General features: G+C 36.4%; 1 protein-coding gene and 1 pseudogene across 2 annotated transcripts in view; both read right to left on the bottom strand.

Moving 5' to 3' along the window:
* Nucleotides 1-13,326, bottom strand: part of CRB1 (crumbs cell polarity complex component 1) — a 207,904-nt gene that overhangs the window by 117,337 nt on the left and 77,241 nt on the right. For both annotated transcript variants that reach the window (XM_001110912.5, XM_001110878.5), the window contains one exon: nt 13,140-13,322. In XM_001110912.5, coding sequence (XP_001110912.3) covers nt 13,140-13,322 — 183 coding nt within the window. The remainder of the gene's footprint in view (nt 1-13,139; nt 13,323-13,326) is intronic.
* Nucleotides 6,003-6,266, bottom strand: LOC100424252 (small ribosomal subunit protein bS21m pseudogene; annotated as a pseudogene).

Raw genomic sequence — 13,326 nt, 5'->3', positions numbered from 1 at the left:
AAGTGGAGAAATCTCTCAGCATTTGTTTGTCTGAAAAAGATTGTGTCTTTCCTTCACTTATGAGGCTTAGTTTCACTGGATAGAAAATTCTGAATGAGGAAGGAAGACTAATTTCCTAGATGAAGCAATGACATGAGGATATTCAGCTTACCTTTGGGACTAGTCAAACATGAGATTTGGAAGAAGAATAAAAGACAACCACCATTCAAGAAGACTGCAGAAGAAATGGTACCTTGAGAATATAGCATGGTTTGAGCTTAAGCAAGCAGGTGAAGGAAACATTTAGAAAAAAGTTGAGGACATTGGTAATTGGGCTTATTAAATCTTCAGCATACAGAGAGAAGTTCAGAATGGGGTGGAAAATTGCATGAAATTGGGATATGTACAGAGCATTCTTGGATAAAGACCAGAAATGATGAACTGGGATGCTGGGACTTCTGTGGGTGACTGAGGTAAGCAGACTTATAAGTCATAGTGGTATTGTTCCTGATGTACTTAAGGAAAAGTTATAATCAATTCTGATTATATCTTCTTCGGAAATTAATTGTTGCTTAAGTAATTACTAAGGGGTAGTTTTTTGCTAATGGCAGATATAATAAAACCTCTTTTGAGAAAGCGATATGTAATTCTTCAGGAAGAGGATTGGTTGGTCTCAGGAAGAGGTTTTGGATACTTTTTCTTGCCCTGGGAACTGGGTTGCTGGGGGCTAAAGTGAAGCTCTAGGTGAATGTGCATGTCATGGCAGTTGCGGAGCAGATGCAAGAGGAAACAGGTGTTTCTGAGGGTCGTCTGTGTTGATGTGAGAAGACAGACTCTCTCAACAAACTAAAGCAGTAGACATTGGGAAAAGAGCTATAATTAATCATTTTTTAGGTCAGGTGTAGGTCAATAATATTGTTCTTCTTAATGATTACCAGGCTTAATAAACAAACGTTTCGGGACCTTGGGTAGTTAGAAAAAAACAGGGGATGTCAAGATGGGCATCCTCATGAGTAGCAAACACACACTTGACCGCATCATATGAGAGCTCACAGGATGGTCTACTGTGAGGACAACTCCCAATATCCTCAACCTTCCCTCTGATCATTTTCTTCAGCTTCTTACTCTAACAAACACTAGGCTATTCTCAGGAAACATTACTCTCCTGAAAGCTCTTTTAAATGGGTGTGGCCCACATCTCTCTCATCAAAATAGAACCCTGGTAAGAAAATCTACCTTTCAGGTCTTCTAAGTTGACAGGACAGCACCTTAAGACTTTAATGATGAATTTCCTGGTTTTGTTCTTTAGTTTCAGAAAATTTTTCTAATACGTGTTGGCCAGCATACTTAAGTTGAAGAGTTGGCACCTGTCTGCTGATTATTCATTTGAGAGTTTTTCCCTTACTTGTGTGATTACAAGTCAACAGAAGAATGCTAACCTGAGAAAGCAGCCAAGGCCCTTGATGCCACAGTTATCTATCTTTGTCATAGGGTCTCACAAACATATCTGCCTGTGTTTTGGTCTGTATGTGGTCTTCCAAATATCAGCCTTTAAATTTTCCTCCTAGCTAGAATATCTTTGTACATAGTAGGCAGTAAGCAATCAATAAAAATAATTTTTTAAATTAATGTGTGTATAATGTGGTATGCCTGTCCTAGTTATTGCAGCTAACATAGTAAAATCAAAAGGAGTACAAGCATAAATAGTTATACATATGATGAATAGTTTTGTTTCTAGAAATCAACATGCATGGTAAAGGCGAAGGTAAATGAATCAGATGAATCTGTTGAAAAGATGTTTTATGAAGTAAACAAGGATATAAGAGAAGTTTGATCTTTTAGAGTTACAGTTTTATATGCATATCAAATATCTGTTTGAGAGTCCTAGGATTTATACTCTCAAACTTGAAATTGTAAGTAAGAAAAAGAAAAGTGCATCTCTAGGAAAAATGCTCCTGAAATGTGAAGTCAGCAAATGAAAAAATTCTATTGAAAATTTCTCTTCCAGCAGGAGATATTGACTGTCCCATTGCCTAATTCCTTCATGACTACATGAAACTTTGAATGATGTATGTTTGGCCCTCTATGGCTATTTTAGTTGAATTTAGGTAAAGTGACAGGATTTGATTTTTAAGGAAAAGCGAAAGCTTCATTTTTAGCAACATTGTGCTTGAAGCGGATGAAGTTGAGAACGAAAGCCCTGTGTGCAGTCACTTTGCCAGGTGGCTCTCATCGGGGTGTTTATTGTTAAGAAACTCGCTATTTTTGCCCGAGGTTTGAAGCCAGGACTTCATAGGATCCCCTGCTGCACTCAGTTCTTTCCATACAGAGAGCAGATGGGTGAAGCAGAATAAAATCCCAGCCTCAGAGGCAACAATGTAGCGTTCCAGAGACCAGGGAGGGTGTTCCTCTGAGTTGGAGTACATGCTAATTGGAGTTGGTGAAGGAAAGTTAGAAATGAAAATTGGACTTGGATGAGATGGTTTGGAAACTTGTTAAGGGTATTATCATGAGTATAGTTTGATAAACAGAAATGAAATGTTCACATGAAAGACATATCAATTGCTTCCAATTCCACTTGGCTGGTTAGAACAGAGTGGTTCAAGGGTAAGCACATAGGTCATGAGATCCTTGTAAAAGTTTCAGTAGTAAGGTTGACTTGTATTTTTAAAATGTGAATTTATCAAGCTGTTTGGGTTCTTATAATTTCCACTAACTTCTATCTCGCATAAACAGCATAAAAGTTCCTCTTTGCTGATTTATCCGATGGTGCCTTTTTATGGCTCCACTGTGCCAGTTATCATATTGTCTTATACTTTGTGCATCATTTTCCTCCTGTTCTTTCATTTTCCCTTGGGAAGAGACCATGTACTCTCATCATTTTATCCCCAGAACTGAGGCCAGTGCCCCGGACTGGAAAGCTCAAACATAATACAAAGAAGCGGCCAACATTCCTTCAGTAGTGGTCAAGGGTGGTCATACAAAATAAAGATAATTTACTGACTTTGGAACGGACTGAATAGTGTTACTCAACTACAGGCCTTCTCCAATTATAAATTTATTTTGCTTACCATTAAAATTATGTGGATGTGCAGGTTTAAATAAATGCACAGACATTTAAATCAAGTGGTAATGGTCCCTTCTCATTTTAATTTGAGTGTTGCAACTATGGTCACAAATAGTTATGACAAGCTATGAGCATATTTTGCCAAATTTTTTTGAAACCATTTTGGAGAATTAGAGTATAGTAACCACTATTGCCTCTAGAGGCATGGTTCAATTCTAGTCATTAAAATATCGAAATGGATCTTTAGACTTTTCTCAATTATCTCATCAAATGAGACTTTTGGTTTCTCTGGGCCCTGGTAACTTGCTTTCCTTGCTGGAAATTCTAGAAGAAACCTTGAATAAAAGCTAATCCTCCTTCAGGAGGCCTTGATTTCTCTCACTAGGATTCTCTGCCTCCTTGAGTTCCTGTTTTCATTTCTCATCTTCCATGGTTTCAGGTTCTCTCTATTTCTATATCCCTGAGTATAATTCTGAGACTCTCAGTTAATTTTCTTCTCTGGTATATATCATTTTTACATTATAAAAAGTTAAAAAATTACATTACATATGCAAATATTTTCAATATAGAAGGTAATTACACAAGTAGTGAAGAGTAATAATAGTTTATAACTGTATTTAACACTTGGAATGGTTCTTTTGAATGGAGCTGTCAGTATATGTACTATGTACAAACACATTTTTCATCATAATGGAAATTTTATTTTAATCTAACAACCAATAGAGCTGTTAATACACATAGCATGCAAAAAAGTAAACTGTATATTTTCTATCTGAAAAATATAAAATGGATGTATAACAAATAAAAATAAAATAAAGTTGAATATCCAACTATTCAGGGTGAAAGAAAGGCAAGGGAAATAGTAAGTTTTTTATTAATGATTAATTATAGTCATCTCATTGATAAAAATAAATTATATTTTGAACTTCTTGGTACTATCAGGAAGATAAAGAGAAAGTTAACACTTGCTTTTCTACCTGAAGCCATTAAAAAAAAAAATCACACAATTTTCCTTATCCTACTATAACACAAGTGTTTTTAACAAATGTTACATAGGGACTTTTAGACTGGACAAGACAGCATAGACTTGTCTCTCCCTGTTTCTCCCCACTAAGCATGACTAAAAACTACATATAACAACCAAATAGAACTCTGAAAGGTAGAAGAGGAAGGTGAACTGGTTAGAGATCCCAGGTGTAACAGCAGAGCATCAGGGCTTTTTATAACCTCCAGCATAATACAAGAAGGTGCCTCAGTCCTGGTGTTTGCTGACCCCCAGTCAGTAACAGAAACAAGAGAAGGTGGCCCAGGTTGGCTCTTTCTTTCCCCAGATTGAATGAGAGTCCCACCTACAACACAGGGTGAGCCTGGAAGAATGGGCAAAGAGAATTAAACACAGCCCTTCTGGAGGAGGAGGAGGAGGAGGAGGAGGAGGAGGAGGAGGAGGAGGAGGAGGAAGAGGAAGAGGAAGAGGAGGAAGAGGAAGAGGAAGAAGAAGAAGAAAAGAAAAAAGCAGCCAGAGAAAGAGCTCACCTCCTCTGTTGCTGAGGCTCCCCTCCGCTCCCCAGAGGCATCATATGGCAAGGGGGCCATGGCAAAAAGAATTATGCTACCACAATGGCCTGTTATGTGAAGTCTTTTCTTTCCTTAACAGTTCTGAGACTCTCTACTTCTCTCAAGAGATACCCTGTGCCTGGGGGATCAGCAAAGGGGATTATACCACAACAGGTATTCAGCCTAGGAAATGCTCTCTACCCCCAGAGACAGGGAGAAGCTCACCACAACACCCACCAAAGGAGCCTCTTCATCCCCATAAATCAAGACTCCCCTTCCTCAGAAGGATATGGAACATTCTCACCTAAGGAAACACCTTCTGACCACTCAGGGATCATCAGTAGAGACCTGGGAGGCCCAATGGCACAAGGTAAGCCAAGAAAGTCAGAACAGCACAGCAAAGACTCAGGAAATAAACTGATCATTGGAACCACAGTCCATATAAGTAGGCCAGGACCTGTTCTTGAAACCTAAAAAGGTGACTGCCTGCTAAATTCAAAAATTCAAAGAAGACATGGAGTCTCCTAACCTAACAGTTAAAATGTCCAGCATACAATTCAAAATCATCTGTCATCACAAGGATCAGTAAAACCATAGCTTGAATGAGAAAATAAAATGAAATGATGTCAACCCTGAGATAAATCAGATATTGGAATTATCTAACAAGAATTTTAAAACAACCATCATAAAAATGATTTAATAAGCAATTACAAATTCTCCTGAGATGAAGAAAAAATAGAAGTATCAGCAAAAAATATGTTGCTTAAAATAACAAAATGGAAATTATAGACTTGAAAAAAAACAATAGATGAAGTAACTCCCTGAATGGGCTCAATACTAGACGGGAGACAAAAAAGAATAGAATCAATAACTTGAGGACAGATCAAAAGAATTTGCTCAATCTGAGCAAAAGGCAGAAAATAGACTAAACAAAAATAAAAACAGAACCTCGGAAACCTCTGAAAGCACAGCAAAAGACCCAATATTTGTATGATCAGAGTCCCAGAAGTGGAAAAAAAAAGGATCTGAAAGAATATGCAAATAAAAATTGGCTAACAAGCCCCCAAATTTGCCAAAAGGCAAAAATCTACTGATTTTAAAAGGTGAGACTATCTCAAATAGGATAAACCCAAATAAGTTGACACCAAGTCATATTACAAATTGCTGAGAATTAAAGACAAAGAAAAAATACTGAAAGCAGCTAGATAGAAATAATTTATTACCTTTAGGGCAACACCACTTTTCTTTTTCTTTTTTGCAAGCATATGATTGAGTTTATTGCAGAACGGTAATAGGAAATGAGACTGTACAAAGAAAAGAGATGGAGACAAAACTGGATGACGATTTCATACTGTGTATCCCATCCACAGGCCTCAGCAGCCCTCCCACGGATCTGCCCACCTCAGCAGCCCTGCTACGGATCTGCCTGATTCTTTCGTATCAAGAAGTTGGTCTTGTGAGCCATTTCCATGTTGTAGATCCTCCCGCACCTTTCATAGCTTTCCCTGTGTCGCCGGCCACATGGCTCCTTATAATACTGTCGATGCTTAAGGTCCTCAATGAGCCCATCCGTAGTGAGGATTCTGTTTAGGGTCCTCTATGCACCTTCCATGTTCCTTTCCTGTACCGTCACGGTCCTGGCCATGAACTTCAGATGTTTTGCCATGACCTTGGATTTAAGTCTCCATTCTGCAGAGCCAGAAAGACCCACTCCCGGGCATGGAAAGGACAGGGGTGGCAAGGAGGCGCCACAGGGTGCCAACAACAGCACACAGTTCCAAAAGGGCTTGAGCTGGGAGTTGGGAAGGGACTCTGTTGGTATTTGAAAAAGGGAGCAAAAGCCTGCAAACCTTCCCGCCTGCAAGCCCACCTTCCCGCCTGCCAAGCCCACCTTCCTTTCCCCAAACCCTGCACCCAGCACCACTTTACAATGATAGCAGATTTCTCATATGAAACCATGGGGTGCAGAAAAAAAAGTTGTGTAGTAGAGTTTTTCAAATCCCATAAGAAAAGAACTGTCAACCACGAACTCCACATTTAATAAAACTGCCTATCAAGAATGAATGCGCAATAAACACATTCTCAAAGGAAAACCAAAAGAAATTGTCGCTAGCATACCTACCCTCATAGAATGGCTAAAGAAAGCTCTGTAAACCTAAATAAAGTGATTTAAAAAAACAGAAGGAATCTTGAGGCCCAAGACGGGAAGGACAAACAATGGAGAATAGACATATAAGTAAACAAAATGGAGTATACTTCTTTTCATGAGTTTTCTAAATTATACGTAATGATTAAAATAAAAATTATAACACCATCTGACCCTCACAACAAGGATATTTTAAAGTGCAGAAGCAAAAAAAAAAAAAAAAAAAAAAAAGAAAAAGAAAGAAAGAAAACCTAAACGGAAGTAAAATTCCTATACTTCACTTAAAGTGGTAAAATACTGAAACCAATAGGCTGTGATCAGTCATACCCAGAGCAATCACTATGAAAATTACACAGAGCAATATATTTAAAAATGCAATGCAGAAATCAAGATGAAATTCTAAAAATAGTCAACTAATTCATAGGAAGTAAAGAGAAAGAAAGGAATCAAACAGAAAACACATAATAAAATCATAGAGCTAAGACCTACAATATTACTCATTACTTAAACATAAATGATCTAAATACACCAATTAAAAGGCAGAGATTGGCAAGGTGAATTAAAAAAGCATGACCCAACAATTTGCTGTTTTGATATACTGTTTACAAGAAACTCATTTCAAATTTAATGACATAAGTGGGTTGAAAATACAAGGGTGGAAAAATATATACTGTGTAAATATAATTTTTCAAAAGGCAGGAATGCTTATGGCAATATCAAATGAAGTAGATTTCAAAGCAAAGAAAGAATACGAGAAAAAGGTATCATTGCATAATGATAAAAGGATCAACACACCAGGAAGACATAACGACTCTAAATGTGTATACACCAAACAACAGGGCTTCAAACTACATGAAGAAAAATTGATAGAACTAAAAGAAGAAATAGACAAATCCATAATTATAGGTGGGGACTTTAACACCTCTCCTCTAAACAAGTAATAGGACTGCTAGACAGTGCTATTCTGTATCAGTAAGGATATACAAAATGTGAACAACACCATCAGTCAATGGTATTTAATTGACATATATACAAATTGCCTCTAAACAATAGCAGAACACATGTTGTTCTTTAATTTTTATTCAGGCAACCATGGAACACTTACCAAGATAGATCGTATCCTGTGCCAAAAAACAAGCCCCAACAGATTTGAAATAATTTGAATTATTTGAAATGATATAGAATGTGTTCTCTAGTCATAATGGCATCAAACTGAAAATCAATAACAGAAAGATAGAGAAAAATTTCTAAATAGAAATTAAACAATTCAATTCTTATTTCTAAATAATCCATGGGTCAAAAAGGATGTCAGAAAGGAAATTTAAAAATACACAGAACAGTATTAAGATGGAAGTATGGCATATCAGAATATGTGGGATGCAGTTACTAAAGCAGTATTGAGAGTTAAATTTATAATGCTCATATATTAGAAAAGAGAAAAGGTCTTAAATCAATAATAAAAGTTCCTACCTCAAGAAGCTAGAAAAATAAAAATAAATAAAAAAAAAAAACCCAGAAAATAAACCCAAAGCAAGCAGAAACAAGGATATAAAAAGGAACAGAAATCAATAAAATTGAAAACAGGAAAACAGAGAAAATCAATGAAACCAAAAGCTAGTTTAAAAAAAATCAATAAAATTGATAAACCTGTAGAAAGATGGACAAAAAAGAAGAAGATGTAAATAGTCAAAATTAGGAATAAAATAGAGAAATCGTTATAGATTCTGCAGCCATTAAAAGAGTAACAAGGCACTACTATGAGCAACATTATGCTCAGAAGTTCAACAGAAAAATCAGCAATATAGAAGATCCAATCAATACAATCACCCAACATGATCTAATTGACATATATAGAAATACTCCATCCGACAACAGCAAAATACACAATTTTTAGAAAAAAAAAGGACCAATCCCTTGAAATCCACAAATCACCAAAAATAGGTATTCTCAATAGTCTTGTAACAATACTGAAATTATATCTGCAATTCAAAAGATCCAGAAAACGGAATCTCCAGGATCAGCTGATTTCCCTGAAGATGTCTACCACATATTTAAAGAATAATTAACATCAATTTTACATACTCTCTTCCAGAAAATAGAAAATGAAGAAACATTTCCCAACTTATTTTATGAGGTCAATATTACCCTGATCATAAAACCAAAGACAGTATAAAAAAAAAAAAAAGAAAAGAGAGAGAAAGAAAACTATAGATCAATAACTTTCATGAACTTAGAAGCAAAAAAGTCTTACAAAATATTAGCAAACTGAAAAAAAATACACCAAATGGGATTTACTTCAGATATGCAAGTCACATTCAGTATTTGAAAATGAATCAGTGCAATCTATCACATCAACAGGCTAAATAAGAAACTTACATGATAAATCAATTGCAGAAAAAGTGTCTGACCAAAGGCAATACCCATTTATGATTAAAAACTCTTAGCAAGTTAGGAGTAGAGAGGAACTACTTCAACTTGAAAAAGAGCATTTATAAAAATTCTATGGAGATCATAGTTAATGGTAAAAGACTGAATGCTTTCCCTCTAAAATGGTGAATGAAGCAAGATGTCTGCTCTCACAACTCATACTCAACATCGTAAAATAAGTAGCATGTGTATTGTAAAGGAAGAAATAACACCATTCCTCTTTGCAGATGGCATAATTGTCCATGCAGACAATGTCCCGGAATCTACAAAAAGAATATTCCTAGATCTTATCGATGAGTTAAACAAAGTCTCACTATACACAATCAACAACCAAGAAATAATCATATTTTTATGTTCTAGCTCTCTAGCAAGTGGCATCTGTTGCTTATTACCAGGAGTAACAGTCTGGACACGTTTGGCCACTGCATTTTGGTATCGGAGTCACCAAGGAAAACACAACACAGTCAAGTACTACATGGAACAATGTTTTACTCACATAAAGAAGAGACAGAGCAAGGTCAGCTATGTAGTTGGCGTCAGTCCCCATAAATAGAAGGGCCTCCTTGCAGCAGATGCGGGGCAGTTGGCAGCATGTAACCCTCTCATGCTGCAGCAGAAGAACCTTTTGCCCTCCCCGCAGAAGAAAGTTATAGCAGTGGGGCTGGCTAGGTGCCATGTGATACATATGTTTAAGCAGAACAAGGGAGTACATATTGAGTCTGAAACAGGGAAAGATATTCCCACACAAGGTGATAACTCCAGCATGGGCTGCGAGGACGCTTTATCTCTTGGGAAGGAAGTGTTCTGGGCCCAAGGCCCATTCTTACGTGGCTGAGTAGGGGTTTGAAAGACCACATGCACAATACTGCCTTTCCCAACACTAACAGTGAATATGTAGAAAGTGAATTAAAAACAGAATACTATCTACTATCCCTCAAGTATATACTATATACTTAGGTATAATCTCACAAAAAATGCCCAGGGTCTGTATGTGGAAAATTACTCAACAGCTAAAAAAATAATAACAACTAGGAAATAGGCAAAAATCATGGGGAGACATTTTCCTGAAAAAGACAAATGGATGTCAAACAAGCATATATAAGATGTTCAACATCACTAGCCATGAGGTAAATGCAAATTAAAACCACAGTGAGATATCATTGCATACCTATCAAAATGACTACTAAAAAAATGTGATAACATTAAATGCTGGTGAGAATGCAAAGAAATTGGATCACTCGTACATTGATGGTGGGAACGCAAAATGGTACAGACATACTGGAAAACAGTGTGGCAGTTTCTTAGAAAACTAAGCATGAAACTATCATAGGAACCAGCAATTTTACTCCTGGGCATTTACCTTAGAGAACTGAATACTTACATTCACACAAAAGCCTGTACAACAATGTTTCTAGCAGCTTTATTCATAATAGCTGAAAACTGAAACAATCTAGATGCCCTTCAATGGCTGAATGGTTAAAAGAAAAAAACAAAAAACCTTTGATATATACATACCATCGAATTTTACTTAGCAATGAAAAGGAACAAACTATTGATACACAACCTCGATAAATCTCCAAAGAATGATGCTGAGTGAAAAAAAAAAAAACAAAAAATTCCTATTCTAAAACTTTATGCACTGCATAATTCCATTTATATAATATTCTTGGCATGACAAAATCATACAAGTGCAGAACAGATTAGTATTTGCCAGGGATAAGGGATGAGGAGGCAGGGAAGGAGAGAGGGGGAATCCTTGTGATGACAATTGTTCTGTATGTGGACTTTGTCAATGTCAATATCCAAGTCTGATACTGACTTATAGTTTTGCAACATGGTACTATTGAGAAAATTAGGTAAAGTATACATGGGCCTCCCTGTATTTCTTAAAACTGCACATAAATATACTATTACCATTTAAAAAGCTATTTTAAAATGAAATGTAGAAAAACATATGCAGACATAAAAATATGTGACATAGTAAGCAGGAGGATAAACTTAGCATCAGAAGATCTAGGTTTGTATCCCCAGTGTACCAGCTCTAGCTATTGTGTCAAATTGGTTATCTGTTTGCAAACTTATTTTCTCTTTATTTTAGATACACAGAAAGACTAGATTTTCTAGTCTTTTCTGCAGTTAAATGTAGTTATATGATTAAATTTGACCAATAAAATGTTGGTAAAAGAGATATTCATTACTTGTAGTGGTTGGTCCATAAAACCTGCAGGTGTCATCCTCCATTTTCTTTCCTTCTCCAGTGGCTTGCTGCAGAGGAGCACAGCAAATTTAGAAGTAACATTTTGAAGCGAGGAAAAAGCATAGAGGAGCCTGTGACCCTGAATCGCTATTTGTAGGACAACTGATGATGGGAACCCAGTTTTGGAATTCACATGAGTGAAACATAAACCATTTCATTAAGCCACAGAGATTTGGGGCAGCCAGGACATCTTAACTCATATAGTCATTCCTGGCAGCTCTTCAAAAATCAAGCCCAACACTTTTTTCTGGAACATTCTACTGCCTCTCCTGTTTAGATCTGCAGATTCAAGGGGTCACCCATTTCCTTTTATTTGATGAGGCAATATTAGCAATTTTCTTTGGCTTTGACAGAATCACCCCTTTATGACCCTAAAACCAGTATTTTAAAAATAGTTTATAATGCTTCACCTTATTCCAAGAAAAATATAAAGTAGCTGACAAAAGTGCATACACCAGACCAAAATCAAATAATTTGGAAACACATTTTTGAAAAGGGGCAATAGTAAGAAAGAGAAACAGGAAATTTAAATATCCCCAGAGGTGAGGTAAATACACAAACATATTTCAGAAAGACCTGTATGTTTGCAGATCTCATATTTATTTCTAGCAGCTTAAATAGTTGGGAAATATGATATATTACAAGATTTGTTTTATGCATTTAATCAGTTTAGTCATATCAAGATTTATTTGGATGCATTTTCAAAACTAGGGTAGGAAGTATGCATGATAGAATTTGTTCAGGGTAAATACCACTTTGCTGATTGACACCTGAGGGAATTTTTTCCTGTATGTTCTCCTTGAAAGGTCAGTGAATAAGGAAGTAAACATTTTCTTTATCGACCGTGCAGCAAACACTGCCACAAATCAAAGATCATTAAACTTCAAAACTGAAACATTGAAAGAGAATCCTAACTGTAAATAGACCACCGCCTTCTTTTCTTATTTCTCATGTACTTTTCTGAGAAATCCTGAACAACAACTGAAATATTTTCCAGAGGCATCACTTAATCTATTGAGAAAGAAACATGATAGAAATCTAGATTGTAATTAGTTTTCTCAGTGGTATCAATGCAATTGCGGGTAAATTGCTAGCCATTAATGAATAGGAGACTGCCTCAAAAATTCTGAAAATTTTCAGAACGGGAAGGAGACACATACAAAACTGTTCAATGGAAAACAGACATGCAAATTTCCTCTGGGTTTTAGGTAAGAAAGTTGTAAAACCAAAAAAAAAAAAAGAGAGAGTAATTTAAATTTGATATATGGAATGACTTCAGCTATAGAATCGTTGAGGAAGATTACTTGAGACTAGGTCATTTTTCCCAGTGTAAATATAAGCACAGTAAGTTTTTTAGCAAATTTGAATAACATAAAATTTAACAGCATTATCAAATTTGATAGCATAAAAATTTCAACATTTTCTGTGTATAAAGTAAAGAACTTGAGATGCACTCCAATTCCCAGCATAACATATAAAAATGTCACCCCTTTCATACCTCTTTTATCCCTGTTTTTAATATTTCTCTCGTGATTTGAGGAATTCTGACATGTGAAACAAGATACTTTTCATGCCCACAAGGGGGACCCTTTGCACCATAGCAACGGAGTTTACACAACACAGATCCTGCTAATACCCCAGTTGGTTAAATCCATGTTCTGCCATAAAATGCCAGAAAGTCAAGTCATATCCCATCTCCTTGGCCTCACCTGTGAATCCAGGCTGACAGATACAGACATAACCTGAGGCTTCATGGTAGCTGAAAGTAGAAGGCAGTCCAGTGATGTGTCCATATTGTTTCTCTGAGGACAACTCCACACATTCCCCATCAGACTGGCAGGGGTTACTATTGCATTCATTGATATCGATCTCACACTGGGCACCTGTGTATCCTGT

The sequence above is a fragment of the Macaca mulatta genome, chromosome 1 (genome assembly GCF_049350105.2).
Source record: "Macaca mulatta isolate MMU2019108-1 chromosome 1, T2T-MMU8v2.0, whole genome shotgun sequence".
Taxonomy (NCBI): domain Eukaryota; kingdom Metazoa; phylum Chordata; class Mammalia; order Primates; family Cercopithecidae; genus Macaca; species Macaca mulatta.
The sequence above is the reverse complement of the archived record's forward strand: the minus strand, read 5'-3'. Positions and strand labels throughout refer to the sequence as shown.